Below are 15144 nucleotides of genomic sequence, written 5' to 3' on the forward strand. Positions count from 1 at the left end.
CAGATGCGACAGTTTTCGTTTTTGCGTCAAAAATTCGGTGCAGGGTCTCGGCACAACGACGTCTTTAATAACTACTGTAGTTCCGAAATTTACAAAATATACTCGAAATGGGTAAAAAACTGACAATGAGTATCGAAATGTAACATCATAAAAATGTTGGAAAATTGCTAACTTTTCAAACAAAAAAAAAATTGTATTTTTCAGGCTTGAAAAAGTAATACATCAACAAAAAATTAGAAGTTCTAGGAACATGGTATTTTACTTTCTCGGTCTCGCCACGATCTCAATGGTAAATGTCCAAATTTCACGAATCAAAAATTGCGAAGAAGCAGGAGTAATGAATAACTTAATCAAGTGACTATTTCCCTGGAAGTGTTGTGTGAATTGGAAACCTTCTCGGATGAAGGAGTCGTTGAAGAACAATATGCACATCTGCGCACGAATGACTCCGCCCCTTATGGAAAATCACGTGCCGCCCGTTCATGGTCTACCACCATCTACTGCTCCATCCCCAGTTCCAATAGTCTCTTATAGCGGTACTTCCAAGCGAGTCTAATTACGGTAGTGGTAGAGACGCAGAGATAATTGACATGTCACACACGCTTTATGGCTTCCTACAATGGACCTCCGACTGGATGTTTTGGTGGTGTGGATGGTAGTGGAAAGACATGCAAATGTTGCGGGAAGGAAACATAATCCCATGCGGCTTTTTATTTTTGAACAACCATATTACCACAGAACGGGAAGTGAGTTCTAGATATTTGCACTTTTCTCAATACAGCATAGTTGAAAATGGTAACGAGAGTTAATTACAGTACTCTTTAAAGGAGCACACCTTTTTGCATTTAACGAAAACTTTTCGCGTCGAGACCGGGCACCGTATTTTTGCTGTAAAAACGTCATATTTTGCCGCTGGGTGATATTCCTTTTCTTCGATCCACACCGCGAAATGTTCACTTTTCTAGAACCCTCTATAATTTTTACAACAAAGCTTTTAATGCGTAGCAAATTTATTTATCGTATTATAAGAATATTTGTTTTTAATCGTAGGCACCACCAAAAAGACACATAAAATTAGAACATTACTTATAATTTTTAAAAATCCCCTAGTTCGTCTATTATACACAGAAAAAAACCTGGCAGCAGTGTCTTGCAAACCCGGTCAAAAGCAATAATTCGGGAAAAAAAGAAAAAAAGTGACATAGGAATAAGGCAGGAATGTTAGGAATATCATACAATGAAATCACATGGTTGGAATAAAAGATGGTTGAGGAGACTGAAGGAAGCTCAGCTCGCGAACCGATGCTTCCAGGAGCTTCGCATTTCCCGAATAGTATGCAGCGAGTGCTGATTGGAGTTTCTCGAGTTGAGCTGCGACCACCGAGATTCGATTCTCTTCAAGCAATCGCATTTTGATCTTCGCATCATTCTTTAGCTTCTCATACTTTGCTTTTTTCTCTTCACACTTTTCGGTTGCACCGACTGGGAGATTCTTCGTCAGTTGTCCTTGTGGAGGATTAGTTGCAGCTGAGATATCATTTCGGTCAACATCATACTCAATGCGAGCCTAAAATTATTTCATGTTATATAATGTCTTCTCTCAAATATTCTGTTGAAACCTACCGATTCAGTATTATAAATTGTGTGTAAAGTGTCAGTAATTGTTTGGTTATAGACAGTTTCCATAGAAGAAATGAAGTATCTCAAGCATGCATCCAATGAGGCAGCCTGCTCTCCAACTCCTCTCATAGTTTCTGATGTCATGGTGCATTGTGCCTGAAACAGAAATATTACATTTATAATTTTAAATTCGAAATTGGTGAAACAAATTATTTTTTAAAATTTTATCTTATCAATTTAGAAATGAAAACATTCAAAAAAATTCCTAACCAGACCCAACTTCTGGCCATGGAGCGCGCTTGAAACTCGATTTCAAGTGTTTTTTTTTTGAAACTTGCCTTAATCTGTTCTTCTTTCATTGACAATTGATAAAATGATTCCGAAAGTTTCTTCTCAGCTTCAGCCATTTGAGTGAGAACATGACTGAAATTTTTCGCGGCGGCAACGACGAGACCATAACGTCGATGAATATCCTTTAGAACTTCGCATTGTGCCTCGAACTCTGGATCTACAGTTTTATCAATTTTGCCCATATGCTCCAGCAATTGTTGTTTCGAGTTTTTAAACGTTCCAATTGTCCATTTCTTGAAAGACTCAACTTTTGCAGCAACTTGCGCCGTATCGATGCTGAAAATTTAATTAATTTATAATATTAAATAAGTTTACTGAGTTATAAATACTGAAATTATCTAACCGAGGGCATTTTTCCAATGGACGTTTCGAAACTGGCGTAGTAAGTGGTTGGCGGTTTTGCCTATACAGTTTAATACTATTTTTCTTCGACAGAAGACCCATTGAAAGTCAGAAAAAAGATTAGGTCGAAAAAATAAATGTAGAAAATGTAGAGAGGAGGGGCAAGCTTAGGTAAGTGAGGATGAGATGTACAGAGTAAATATTGAAAAAAGACGGGTTTTTAATCTACCGGTAGCCAAAGGTAAACAAGACAAGAAGAAGAGCCAAGATAACATATGTCAAAGTACCAAAAAACTTTATTATTACAGGAATGCAGAAAACTGAGCCATTTGAAATTGATGCTCTAGAGTTAAATGAAAATGCTCCGCCTTTAAACGTTGGGTCTCGTTAGGTATTGGCGGCAAAACGAGAAATTCGAACGTTTTCAATTATTCTTGCCGGTTTCGTAGATTTTCGAGCATTTTTGTACTTGTTTTCATTTTAAAAAAACATTAAAAGCAACGGGAAAAGTTAGAAAAAACGACGAACAATGCTTGAAAACGCTCGAATCTACGGTTTTGCCGCCAATTCCTGAAAACTTACTGCATCATAATGAATACCAAAACAGAAGATTCGCGCTCAAAAATGTCGAAATAAAACATTTCAAAAATATTTTTGACTTTTACGTGTACTCGGAAAAAGCGTGAAAAATAATTTCTTTCCGTTTTTAATACTTACTTGGCCACAACATCAGGAACTTTTATTCCAGTTGGTATTCTGCTCATTGTTTCCGTCGAATCAGAAGTTGGTGACGAGTCTTGAAAACAAAAATATCGATTCATTCTCAAGTATTTATTAAATTTATTCTTGAGGAATAAATATTTAAATGCTATTTAACGAAAATGAAAAAAAATGCATTTCACGTGAAAACGTGCATGGCTGTGTGGCAAATTTTTTCGGAAAAAGTAGGAAAGTGCTTATTTAGAATATGACAATACACGGATTACCATGATTTCACATTAAAAGCAGTTTTGTAAATATGTTCGCCGAAAAATCTTGCCGCACATCCCTAAACACGTGGCAAACGAACCGTTTTGCGTCACCGGTGCGAACGGTGAATCGGCGGGCGGTGCAGATGGCTCAGGAGGTGAAGCCGTTGAGCCCGTCATCATCTGAAACAGTCGCTATGACAACTAAAGAAGAATGACTTCGAATATACGAATTTGGCTAGCTACCAGGTAGATTAGGAGTGGAATGAGTAGGAAAAACAGTAAAAACTATTAAGATTTATTTTCATTAACAGTTTAAAAGATCTGATGTATTTACAACGAAACAGATTCGGGAAAAGAAAACAAACAGAAAATAACAAAACAATAACCGGATGAAAGTGGAGATTTGACAAAAAGAAATCATGATTGTGAAGGAATTATATACCTAGGAAAAAGCCATTTCACAAGAATCACGTTGACATGTAAACCGGTGTAAGGCACTTTGAAATGGGAAAAAAAGTTGAGCAAATAGTTGAGAAAACCAAAATAATGAAAGAAACAGACCAGTTGAAAGTGATTTTTTCTCCGCAAATTTCAAAACAATATATACATTTCTCAGGAAAAGAGAAGAAGCCACGTTTTCCTGATCTCATTTTTTTTATCTTGTCTCGCATCTATCGAATAAAGTGAGGAAGCGAAGAAGAGCGAAGGCGGATAATTATTGACCAGCGGCAAGGAATAGGGCACTAGCAGTGAAGGAAGCCTAGATATTTTGGGGAAAAGAAACAGAAAAGAGACAATGTACAAATTGATAATAAAAAAAACTGTGTTCAACTGATACTACACGGCTTTCCATCATCCTTAAACGGATTCCTTTTTGGTGAATTACCGTTTGGACGCTCCGTTGGTGATAGATTTCCACGCGAGATTTCTATCTCACGGAGAAGCAATTCGAACACCTCATGCACTCGATTCTGAAAATTGGAAGGATGAAGCAACGTGTCGAAACCTGTAGGAACACGTTGACTAAGAGAGGTGCAGACGCTTTCCCTTTTTTTATTCGGAGATAGAAGAGAGAAGAGAGGTTGCAGAAAAAAGAAAAATTGCGAAATAAATATGGGAGGGACACATATTAGACGCAAAAATGAACACACTATGTTCGCAGTTTTCCATTTTCCGGCAGAAATCTTATTACCGATCCGTAGAATGTTTATTGGATGATTTTTTCATAGATCTCATTTAATCTAAACTTTTTATTTCATAAATAAGTTTAAAATTTCTAAAAAGTTTTATATGTATTCGTAGTTTACATTTAAATTTTCACAATTTAAAAGTATGTAGTACTCTTTTTTCTAAAAAAAATTCAACTCACCGATTCTCTGGCCGTGATCTCGACAAACTTCGCATCCCATTGTCTAGCAAGTTCTTCACCTTCTTCTGCTCGAACGACCCTTTGCGTGCTGAGATCCGTCTTGTTTCCAACAATTACAATTGGAATGCTGGAAATTCTTGATTTTTGACTGCAATTTTACTTTCTGCTCAAATACCTTGTGTCACCATAGGTTCTTACGATTTTTTCATAGATGTTGCTGCACATTTCGAATCTGAATTTATAAATCTAAATAAAACAAATAAAGAAAAAACGGAAGTCTTACGATTTTCTATCATCGATTGCATAAACAAGTATAAATCCATTAATATCAAGGGAACAACTTCTCGGGAAAACTGTGTATTCTTGTTGTCCTGCTGTGTCTGGAAATATCTAATATCAGTTTTCAGTAAGCTCAAAAAATGATAAAATTTACCAGTGACTCTTAAATGATAGTCCCTGTGAAACGCTGCTATGTGCTTCGAATGTTGATCCTCAATTGTTGATTCATACCTTTCAGGGAAAATATTTTGTGTGAAACGAAGTACCAACGCCGATTTTCCTGTAAAGTTTCTCAACGTGAATGTCCTTGTTTAAATAAAGTTGTTTTAATTTTTTCATTGCTTTGTTCAATTTTGCTCCCGGTATGTTTGATTTTCTACAAAAAAAAGTTGTCGTAAACGCTCACCAACATGAGGATATCCCATAACGGCCACTTTTCGATTCAGACTCTGACGATTTGATTGCAGCGAACTGCTCATCTTCACAAAAATGAGTATATTCTGAATATTGAATGATTGAGTTTTGATAGAAGTATAAAAAATTAATAAATAAAATAAAAAGGGAAAAGTAAAAAAATTATTTTTTTAAACACTCATCATTATTTTTAAATTCTCTATTAATATTTAACATGTAGAAACAAAGAAATGATGTACTTTTGCAATAATATGCGCTTTTTTCCTGATAAAACGAACTAAAAACCAACTGTAAATAGAGAATTGCAGGCGAGAGAGCGTGTGAAAATAAGAGACGGAGGCGCATGATACACTTCTTGGCAGCAAGCCAAACCCACCGTACCCAAGCAAACCTGCAGATCAAACTCGAGATCGATATTTCTGGCGCAAAACGGCCGCCAATTTGAGCCCTCCGCGTTGAAAGCGTTATTATCATTCGAAATTGGCATAGGTCTTATCAAGAATTATATTTTATGTTTGTACGGGCAGATATAATCTTTTTATCATCATTTTTGTTGTTCAATTAACCTCCGCAAACTTTTAAAAACTCAAAAACATTTTCCTCTGAAGTGTTTTCTTGTTTTCCCCGAATTTTGATGAGTCCTATTTTATTTATTTGTATCAATTTCAGTGAAACGAACCGTGTTTAAGTGTAGAATATGGGCGGACCAGAAAAAAACAGCACAGTACCACTGCCAAATAAGAAAAGGAAGAAGAAGACCAATAAGAAAAAGGTGAGCATTTTTCGGTTTCTGTTCAGAAGTTTTCCCTTTTTCTAAACACTTACACTTTCGAAAAATTAAAGCTCAGTCTGTTCTGACACTAAATCGAACCCAAAGAATACTCTTTTTTTCTAATGGCCTCTAGAGATTTGAAAACTTCAAACAGCTCTGTCGCATTCCCTTCATTTCACGCACTTCCGAGCTTACTCTCTTGGATGCGAGCCCTCCACTAATATATTCTCACATCAGTTTTAACTTAGATTTCTCCTTTGCCTCAAGTAAAATGAGAACGGCTTCATTATGAGCCAGTGGCAGCCGCTAATGACCCAGGGGTAGAGATAACCACTAATTTTCTTTTCTTACACTAGTTTTAAAACAAAACAAAGTGAAAATTTATGAGCATGCTTAGTATTTTGCATTCAATACATTGGCTATATCGCCGATTGAATGTGAGTTTAATAGAATTCTGCCATTAAGCTTTTTTAATCTTCATATTTCAGCCCACAGCACCAAACACGCCTACATCTCCTCAAGCGGGTGAGAAAAACGCAAATTTGAAAAATGGAACAGTTACAACAAACGGATCAAATCACGTGGAAAGGTGAGATTTTGAGTTTTTTTTTTTAATATGCTTTAATTACATCGCTGAAACCGGGACCAAAATGATTATAAGTTGTTTGGTGTAATCGTTGCATCGTCCTTTTCTCATGACAGCAACTGGTTGTCTTTTCACTTCGTCTCAAATGATCCCACCTTCGTGTGTCCGTCATCCATCCACCCATCCATCCATTCGTCCCTTCTTTTCTATCTTCTCTATTCCTTCACCTTGGCCTTTTCTCTCTGTCAGCTGTCTCCTCTTCGCGACCTGGCCGACAAGTTGAAGATTGAAACAAGGAAGAGAGACCCAGGATTTCCTCTATCTCTTGTTGGGCGCCGCAATCATTACATCACTATCACTTGAACACTCTTCCTTCTCACACCGATCGCGTTTTCTTCAAGTCGCTCCTCGCGCCTCGTTGGCCGCCGCCAATATTCTCGAGACACTTCTCGCGCCGCTGATCTTCCTTATCCCCCTTCCCACTCTCAAAGCGTCGCAACTCGCTTCTACGTGGTCGCTATTTCAAAAAAAATCGCCTGCTTTTGAATCCAGTTTTCTTCTGTCAGGCTGGCCGGTCGAGCAGTACATTCGCTCTCAGCTATCGATTACTCGGGTATAACAAATGATGTCGAAGCAGGCGGCTCCTTCAGCTTAACTGACGTTTTCCCCACTGTCATATTCATGTTTGTGGTTCTATTCTGTAGATGGCTCAATGGCTTCAGCCAGCATCGAGAACGACTTTATAAATTCGAAGATGAAGCCGTTCAGAGACGCCGCCGTTTTCGTGTTCATTCAGAGGAATCGGAAGAACTGAATGACCACGAATCGTATTCTGAAACTGATATTTGTACACAGCTTTTGGCATCATCTGCAGACGTAACCTGTCATATAAATGTTGATTTGGTCAACCAGAATCGATTTTATTTCTTTGTAAAGCAAAGAAATAAAAAAGAAAATTCGACCAATGAAGAAGAAGAAATCTCTTCCCAAGAAATAAATACGAGTACACAAAATGAAGAGACAGAAGTTAATTTAGTGTTCGCTAGTGCGGAAGATAATGGAGGCGTCGCGTCGAATTTCGATATATCAGACGCTCTAATGGTTACCTCTAACATTTCCGAAGTCAGTAAACTACCGGAAACGTTGTGCGAAGAGGGTGAAACTGTACAACAAAAAAGTGTTGTAAATGAGAATGATCATTCGAATGAGGACGATGAACAGTCGCTACAATCACAAGATGGTTCAAGATGCTCTGATGAAGACATGAACTCTTGCGTATCTGCCTCAGATGAAGAGGACGTTGAATCTCAAGATGATTCTTTTCATGTGAATGATGCTACCGAAGAATCAATTGATTCGGTAAGCTCTATTGAATCACAAGAAGCAGAAGAGTCAGCAACTGAAGATTTGGCGTCGTGTCATTCGAACGACGATAAAAATGAAAAAGATGTTCTTGTCGATGAGGACACATCCAAATACGATAACCTTCCGGTGGAAATGCGGTCAGCAAAAGAGGGTGAAGAGAGTGAAGGGACGATCGATTCTTCAGTCTCCTCGTCGACATCGTCTTCCTCAACGGGCGACGACGGGGACGACAGTGCTACCTCTTACGACTCAGAAGATATCGAAATTCAGATGTTCGAGTATGATCTGGGAACCGCATGCGCTTCAGCTTCTATTTCTATTCCTCGTCCATCTATAATTCCAAGAAATAACAAAAAGTAACATTTATTTTCCATTAACTAAATTAGTATTACTAATATCAATCAGAAACTGTCTTTTAATTTACATTTTTCAGGACCGAAGTCAATGCTAATGAAGAGCGTTTGGACGATTTAAGTGTGAGCCCCGGACGAAGTGATTCTCCTGGAGGCGGCGGTGGTGGACATTCAGATTCATTCCAAGATCCAATGGTGAGTTGATTTTTGCATTTCATTTTTTTGTATTTATACATATTTATTTTCAGGATCCTGGAGAACAACTTGGATCTGACGATGAAGAACAAGAAGATCCACGTGATTACAAACGAGGTGGATATCATCCAGTCAACATTGGTGATGTATTCAATGCGAGATATCATGTGATTCGTAAACTTGGATGGGGTCACTTTTCTACGGTTTGGCTGGCGTGGGACACTCAAGACAAACGATTTGTTGCCATGAAAATAGTGAAGTCAGCGGAGCATTACACGGAAGCGGCTCTTGATGAAATTAAGGTTAGTTTTGAAGTAACGTAGTGCTGAAACAATAGATTTTTATGCAACATTCTCTGAGACTCGAGAAAAAAAAATTAAGACTAATATAAAACGAGAATAATTTCAGTTGTTGCTATCCGTACGAAGTGCTGATCCAAATGACATCGGATGCCACAAGGTTGTTCAATTGCTCGATGAATTCACTGTTACGGGAATTAATGGTCAGCACGTTGCTATGGTGTTTGAAGTTCTTGGGTGCAATCTGTTAAAGCTGATTATACGCTCAAATTATCGAGGACTTCATCTGGAACAAGTTAGGAAAATATGCAGACAAGTTCTGGAGGCGTTAGGATATATGCATGAAAAGTGCGGCATCATTCATACTGATATTAAACCTGAAAATGTGCTAATCACGATGAGCCGAGAAGAGATCAAGGTATTTTTTAAAAACCATTAATTGTGGAATTAATTTTTCAAAATTTTACAGATTATGGCTCAACATGCTGTAGTTGCCCGGAAGATGAATATGAAAATGAGTGGATCGGCTGTCAGTACTGCACCGGATCATTTGGTGAAAATGGCTCAGGAGAATATGACGAAAAACAAGAAGAAAAAGATGAAGAAGAAGGCCAAAAAACAACGAGAGAAGTTGGAAGCGGAATTGGCTGGACTCGAAGGCCTCAAAATGGACGCTAATGGGCTGCAGGAGGCATACAATAATGCACCGGTAAGTTGAACACTATACCGTTCTTCTTCTAATAGTATTGCACCCCAATACTTGAATTTTTAAATTTGAAAGAATATATCTCTGTTCATTTCAAAGATATCATTTCACATTTTAATTTTGAAACGATAGAAAAAGAAATAAAAAAGTATTTTCTTAGTTGACAAACATTGGAAAAGTTTCGATGTGCAATAATAATAGAGGAAATACGCTGGTAATTTTTAAAAAATCAAGATTATACTCTATCAATCATAATTTTTTAAAAAACGAAACAAAAACGATAAAACTGATATATAGCAAAATGGTGTCCGAATGCGTCCTCCATCTTTGCTCTTCAATGGTCCGATTCCCCAACTGCTTCAAGGCAGTTCTTGTGTGAATACGCCATCGTCTCCAAGAACGGTTCCACCGCCACCACCATCTCTCTATCCACAGGTTGGATGCGTCTGCAATCAGACGTATCATCTGACACAGGTGATCCTGAATGCGAATGTTGGTGTGAGTGTTTGGTTGTGTTGACATGATGATGGTTCCCTTCTACTCTCTCTTCCTCGATTCACACACTTATTTCCACTCTGCAACCAAAATTACCGGAAGACGCTTGTATATTCACACGTACCTCATTTCTCCTTCCGTTTCTTTATTTTAAAATTCACTGACTATTTAGTTTCGGTTTTTTTTGCCGCTGCGCCCTGGATGCCGTCTGCATTTTTTCGTCGTTTCGTCTTTGTTGCAGAAAATACATCAGTGCTGTATCTAATTTTTATCATATATAAGCTTAAACATGTTGTGAATTCAGTTTAGAAAAAAATCTGAATCAATTAATTTAATTTTTATTTTTTCAGGAGTTGGAGAACTTCAACGCTTCACAAGTGGAAGATGTCACCATGGAAGATACTGTCAATGAAAATGGAAACAGAAACAAGGTATGATATATTTCATTTTTGTAGCCACAACCATTTATATTTTCAGGTGGAAATCAGGAGCCCTGATCGTTTCGATAGAACCACGCTGACTCCATTCAGTGATCCGGAGAGCAAGTTTGGAGATTTGGCCTCACCATCCGCCGAATATCTGAGCTCGCCCATGAGCCAGTTGCCTCCAGGTGGTATCCTGCCTGCTCCTCCAGTTGGCCCCAACATTGGTGATCCATATTGTGACATCGACGTCAAAATCGCTGATCTCGGAAACGCGTGTTGGGTGAATCATCACTACACGGACGATATTCAAACTCGTCAGTATAGAGCACTTGAAGTGTTGATCGGTTCAGGATACGGACCTCCAGCTGATATTTGGAGTACCGCGTGTATGGCTTTTGAATTGGCAACCGGTGACTATTTGTTTGAACCACACCAAGGAGATAACTATTCACGCGATGAAGATCATCTTGCGCACATTTCCGAACTTCTTGGAGCAATTCCACCGTCAATTTACAAAAAGGGTAAACATTGGAGAGAGTTCTTCCACAAAAATGGACACTTACTTCACATTCACCAACTTAAACCATGGTCACTATACGAGGTTTTGAGACAAAAATACGAGTGGTCTCATGAAGACGCGCAGCAGTTTGAAAGTTTCCTTCGTCCGATGCTTGATTTCGATCAGGAGAAACGATCTACGGCCAAAATTGCATTGAAACATCCGTTCTTGTTACCATTTGGAGGAAGAGCGCCAAAATCTGATTGTCCACCTGAGGTTTTATATTAATTGTCTGTTCAATATTTTCTCTATAATTTTTACAGCTTCTGAGCAAGATGTTTCCGGATGGATTGATTCCCGAGCCGTTCGACGGAAATGAGCATCAGGAAGTTTACCGTGACGAAAATGATAGTAGATCGGCGAGGTTCGTAAGCTCGGACCGACGCGGATGTAAACGCAAATTGCAGCGAGAGGAGTGCCAATAGCAGGTCTGCGGGCGGCAGCGACGACGACGACGAGGAGGAGTTCAACATGAATCGACCTGGTCCATCGGGGGTGATAACAAACAATGAAACGACCGACATTTCTGACATTGAACGCTTTCAGCTGGATTTGCAGTAGTGCACGAATCCCTCCTGTTTGTTAACACTTCCATCACCGTCTCGTCACTCTTCAACGCCCTCTTGCACATCTCCCGAGTTAAACATGTTCTCCTGTCAATTTGACGATATTCATCTTTATGTTTTTCCTTTTTTCAATCAAATTTTACTCGTTTCTTGCCTACGATAGGTGAAAAGAAAACACTTCGGGCTAATTTTTTTTTTCAGCATTTTCCAATCTTTTGTTCCAGAGTGTTTACTTTTATGTTTTGAATCTAGACAGTGTTTAACTTATTGTTTCGGATTTCAACAATCATCCGACTACTTCATCTCCCCATTCTCCCTGTCACTTTCTACATCGAATCACCGCATCCTTTCTCTTTTTTACCACCGTTCTTCCTGAAGTGACTGAGCAGTAAGCACGTTTAGCGCCACTCTCGTGCGCGTCTCGTTGAAGCGCCTTTTGATCTTTAGTGCTACTGGTATAATATAATTATTTTGTACGAACATCGTCCTTATCCTCTGCCCAACAACATCATATGCTTCTATCAGCCTCAAACAGTAGATCATCTTTTCCCCCCATTTCTTTTTCATTTATATTCCTCCGTCTGTTCACATACCCAAACTATTTGGCATAAACCTTTCTCAAATCTTTACTGTGCTTCATTGCTTCCTTTCCCCTTCTCTCTCTCTCATTATCTCGGTTTCCTCGTAGACATAAATGATTGAATTTTGTAACGTTAGCGAGATAAAAAATAATTGATTCATGTGGGTGGTCGTCGAGAGATCGTAACAAAAGAACAACAAAACAAAGCGGGAGAAAATAAAAACCTGTTAAAGGATACGATAATAAACATCATATAAAAACTTGAATTGAATTTTTCACGCCAGGACGTATGTCATGTTAATTCCTGATGGTCCGATTGAGGTCTGATCCAGATATCCATGATTTTCATGTTTCACAAAATGAATAAATTGAGCGATAGCACGGAAGAGATTGGGTGATTGACGGAGAACGTTGCACTTAATTGCATATCCATTTTCATCAATGTGCACAAATTCAGCGTGTGGAGGAGATTTTGTAACCTGAAAAAACATTTCTTGAAGTGAGGAGGAACAAGAGTGAATTATTATAAGCCATACCATGTGAAGATAGAAACTGAATGGAGTACGTTGAGCAGATGATGGTTTTTGAGCATTTTTGACACAGAATCGGCTGGTGAATGGCTGGTCAAGGCTGAAAATTGATTTAATTTTTAACACAATTTATTGAATTAAACGTTAAAACAGGATTATAAAAGTATACTTTTTTCAGATTAACTGAAATCTAATATATTCCAGAAAACAATTACTAACCGACTATCTCCAACGAGACAATTGGAATTGAGTTGAGCATCCATATAAGCCAGAAAAATGTCGAATACGAGAACTGCATCAGTTGGCAACGAATCATTCCATTCACGGCGAACAAGACGTGTCATTTGATCGTTATCATCGGTTGGCTCTGAACCACCCGAATTCCATTTGTATGCATCCATAAATTGAGTGGCACAAAGCTCTTTGATTCGACTGATCAGATATTTTTGATTTGGATGGACACTGAGGAATGGAAGAAGGAATGGAAGATCTGAAGATTTGAGAGAATCTCTTTCAATTGCTGCAAGTTTCAGAGCATCAACAGAAGATACTCCAACACGAAGTGGAGGATTTGCATGCTCTTTATCGAGTATTTTATTGACTTTATCAATGTGTTCGGCCAATGGTTCGAGAATTGTGTTGCGAATCCAGGCTCTAGTCATAAACTCGGCTCTTTTCTGCTGATCTTCCGTTAATAATTCTCCAGTTTGGTATCTGATTTCATTTTCAGTACTAGTAGATCGTTCAGGTGAACTATGAGATCTACGCCGACTACGAATCCCGGCACGATCGATTGAATTGCTTCGTTTCAGAATTCCAGTCTTTCCTTCGGGAGTTAACTTCGCCGCATTCAGTATTTTATGCAAACGGACAAGTTCGTCTTCATCCTCTTCCTCGATCTCTCCATCTTTGCCACGTCTCAACATTTTTACTTCCGTTCTTCCATTTTTACCAATTTTCATTCGGTATGCTGAAAAATAATACAAATTTGATGATTTAAAGCATAGTTTGTTGGTGGAGTGACGGACTCAAAATTTCCCAAACCAACCAAATTTTGTAATGAAAAATCTTGAAAATTTCACAATTTTTTTTTGAAATGGTGGACCGAAGATGCAACTTACATGAGTTAGTATTCCCATCATTCGTGATTTCCTCAGAAACCTGCCAAGTGTTATTCGCACTTATCTGACCACTGCGTCCTAAACCAAATACACTCCAAATGGAAGAAAATGTAGAAGTATTCATATCGACTGGAATCTCATCCTGATTAGATCGGAGAAGCACATCAAGCTGTTTTCTTGTATGAATCGATTCATTAGATTTTCCATAAACTGCCGGGCTTTTCCATCCCCCTTTGGTATCCTCCAGAATTCCCGAAGTGTCTGAGACTGAAACATTTGACATCACTTGTGAATATGAAGGTGACTTCTTGTTTGGAGAAGGAGATTGTTGAAGTTGGCTTGATTTGAATGATGGAGTACCGAAACGGTGAGCATCAACCCAAGAAAGGTCATTGCTTTGTACACTTGTGTCGAGCACATTCTGAGCATCGGGCACTATTGGTGTACTTTTTGATGATTCTGGACGTGGTGGTTTTGATTGAACTTTGTTGTAAACCAGCTCTGAAAAACGATAGAATAAGTTTTTTTAGAATAACTGAAAATCTTACGCTTCAGGGCATTCGGGAATTTGATCTCAAACGCGTACGATGCAATCATAATCAATGAATAAATTATGACGAATAGTGAAATACTAGAATTTACGTAGGAGGGAAAGAATCCGAAAAGAAGAATTGCAGAGGTAAACGATGAATTGAGCACCAAATGCTGAAACAAACTGGTTAATAAAAATTAATAGTTTCATCTCTTACATCAATAGAGAAGCCAGTTAAGAGAATGATGTGCCATTTGATCCTGGTTTCCAGCATTGTTATTCTCGATTGTTCTAGTCTCTGATTATCATTCACATATCTGCTCTTGCACACTGGGGACATTTTGTCTTCAAATGCTGACCGGTTTGATGCCTGTGATGTGTTGAGTAATGAATAGTCTGCATTTTGACTTTTCAGTCGTTCGCGGAGTGAATCCGCAGTCATTGTGAACCTGTAACACACTAGAGTTGATGTAAAGCTTGCGATTAGATTAATATTTATATTAAAACAACAAATTAGTGAGAAAAATCACAGAAAAAACATTTTCGAGGGAGTTTTCGATAAAATATTTTCGAATCTTTTTGTCCTCGTGTACTACGAGCGCGTTGGCCTAGAAAACGCATGTCAGCATTTTCTAGGCCATTTCGGAGATTTTTAATAATTTTATTTTTTTGGCTCAATTTTAATAAATATAGCTTTCTATTTAATTGTCTTAA

General features: G+C 38.3%; 4 protein-coding genes across 12 annotated transcripts; 1 reads left to right on the forward strand and 3 right to left on the reverse strand.

Moving 5' to 3' along the window:
* Window positions 1–992: 992 nt before the first annotated feature.
* F54C8.7 (AH domain-containing protein) lies at window positions 993–3464 on the reverse strand. Of its 6 annotated transcripts, NM_181932.7 has the most exons (5): window positions 3383–3464; window positions 3031–3109; window positions 1959–2247; window positions 1624–1776; window positions 997–1567 (listed from the first exon to the last, which is right to left on the reverse strand). In NM_181932.7, exons 1-5 carry the CDS (start codon window positions 3459–3461, stop codon window positions 1244–1246), a joined length of 924 nt encoding a protein of 307 aa, NP_871661.1. In that variant the 5' UTR covers window positions 3462–3464; the 3' UTR covers window positions 997–1243. The 6 variants fall into 6 exon arrangements, with proteins under 6 accessions (NP_001022604.1, NP_001370276.1, NP_001379524.1 ...); NM_001027433.7 differs by lacking the exons at window positions 3031–3109; window positions 3383–3464 and adding an exon at window positions 2315–2643 and having other exon boundaries at window positions 993–1567; NM_001382962.2 differs by lacking the exon at window positions 3383–3464 and having other exon boundaries at window positions 994–1567; window positions 3031–3173.
* Window positions 3465–3564: 100 nt separating this feature from the next.
* On the reverse strand, window positions 3565–5432 carry rheb-1 (GTP-binding protein Rheb homolog 1). The gene is made up of 6 exons (NM_066678.4): window positions 5339–5432; window positions 5087–5212; window positions 4937–5033; window positions 4829–4885; window positions 4654–4780; window positions 3565–4255 (listed from the first exon to the last, which is right to left on the reverse strand). The coding sequence occupies exons 1-6, from the start codon at window positions 5409–5411 to the stop codon at window positions 4112–4114; spliced, it is 624 nt and encodes a 207-aa protein (NP_499079.1). The 5' UTR covers window positions 5412–5432; the 3' UTR covers window positions 3565–4111.
* Window positions 5433–6009: 577 nt separating this feature from the next.
* On the forward strand, window positions 6010–12409 carry spk-1 (Serine/threonine-protein kinase spk-1; the record flags this gene model as incomplete). 4 transcript variants are annotated; one of them, NM_001025963.6, is made up of 11 exons in its annotated part: window positions 6010–6118; window positions 6607–6707; window positions 8503–8617; window positions 8671–8919; window positions 9026–9334; window positions 9386–9625; window positions 9920–10096; window positions 10468–10548; window positions 10595–11317; window positions 11365–11465; window positions 11509–12406. In NM_001025963.6, the coding sequence occupies 11 exons, from the start codon at window positions 6044–6046 to the stop codon at window positions 11660–11662; spliced, it is 2325 nt and encodes a 774-aa protein (NP_001021134.1). The 4 variants fall into 4 exon arrangements, with proteins under 4 accessions (NP_001021134.1, NP_001021133.1, NP_499080.3 ...); NM_001025962.4 differs by lacking the exon at window positions 9920–10096 and having other exon boundaries at window positions 6016–6118; window positions 11509–11596; window positions 11648–12375; NM_066679.5 differs by lacking the exons at window positions 6010–6118; window positions 6607–6707; window positions 9920–10096 and adding an exon at window positions 6930–8425 and having other exon boundaries at window positions 11509–12409.
* Window positions 12391–14879, reverse strand: B0464.6 (uncharacterized protein). The gene is made up of 6 exons (NM_066682.8): window positions 14648–14879; window positions 14447–14603; window positions 13899–14399; window positions 12997–13747; window positions 12784–12877; window positions 12391–12726 (listed from the first exon to the last, which is right to left on the reverse strand). Exons 1-6 carry the CDS (start codon window positions 14870–14872, stop codon window positions 12523–12525), a joined length of 1932 nt encoding a protein of 643 aa, NP_499083.2. The 5' UTR covers window positions 14873–14879; the 3' UTR covers window positions 12391–12522.
* Between the last annotated feature and the right edge of the window lie 265 nt (window positions 14880–15144).

The sequence above is a fragment of the Caenorhabditis elegans genome, chromosome III (genome assembly GCF_000002985.6).
Source record: "Caenorhabditis elegans chromosome III".
NCBI lineage: Eukaryota > Metazoa > Nematoda > Chromadorea > Rhabditida > Rhabditidae > Caenorhabditis > Caenorhabditis elegans.

What these genes read in the sequence shown, in the direction of transcription:
- rheb-1 (NM_066678.4), bottom strand. Translation starts at nt 5,411, where the DNA reads ATGAGCAGTTCGCTGCAATCAAATCGTCAGAGTCTGAATCGAAAAGTG. An exon ending in CTATCATTTAAGAGTCACTG is followed by an intron (nt 5,034 to 5,086) that starts GTAAATTTTATC and finishes AGATATTTCCAG; the next exon opens with ACACAGCAGGACAACAAGAA. An exon ending in AGAACCTATGGTGACACAAG is followed by an intron (nt 4,781 to 4,828) that starts GTATTTGAGCAG and finishes AAGAATTTCCAG; the next exon opens with CATTCCAATTGTAATTGTTG.
- B0464.6 (NM_066682.8), bottom strand. Translation starts at nt 14,872, where the DNA reads ATGACTGCGGATTCACTCCGCGAACGACTGAAAAGTCAAAATGCAGAC. An exon ending in TGATGGGAATACTAACTCAT is followed by an intron (nt 13,748 to 13,898) that starts GTAAGTTGCATC and finishes ATTATTTTTCAG; the next exon opens with CATACCGAATGAAAATTGGT. An exon ending in TGTCTCGTTGGAGATAGTCG is followed by an intron (nt 12,878 to 12,996) that starts GTTAGTAATTGT and finishes ATCAATTTTCAG; the next exon opens with CCTTGACCAGCCATTCACCA.
- F54C8.7 (NM_181932.7), bottom strand. Translation starts at nt 3,461, where the DNA reads ATGACGGGCTCAACGGCTTCACCTCCTGAGCCATCTGCACCGCCCGCC. An exon ending in CGCACCGGTGACGCAAAACG is followed by an intron (nt 3,110 to 3,382) that starts GTTCGTTTGCCA and finishes TTTGTTTTCAAG; the next exon opens with ACTCGTCACCAACTTCTGAT. An exon ending in TGAAAGAAGAACAGATTAAG is followed by an intron (nt 1,777 to 1,958) that starts GCAAGTTTCAAA and finishes TTTCTGTTTCAG; the next exon opens with GCACAATGCACCATGACATC.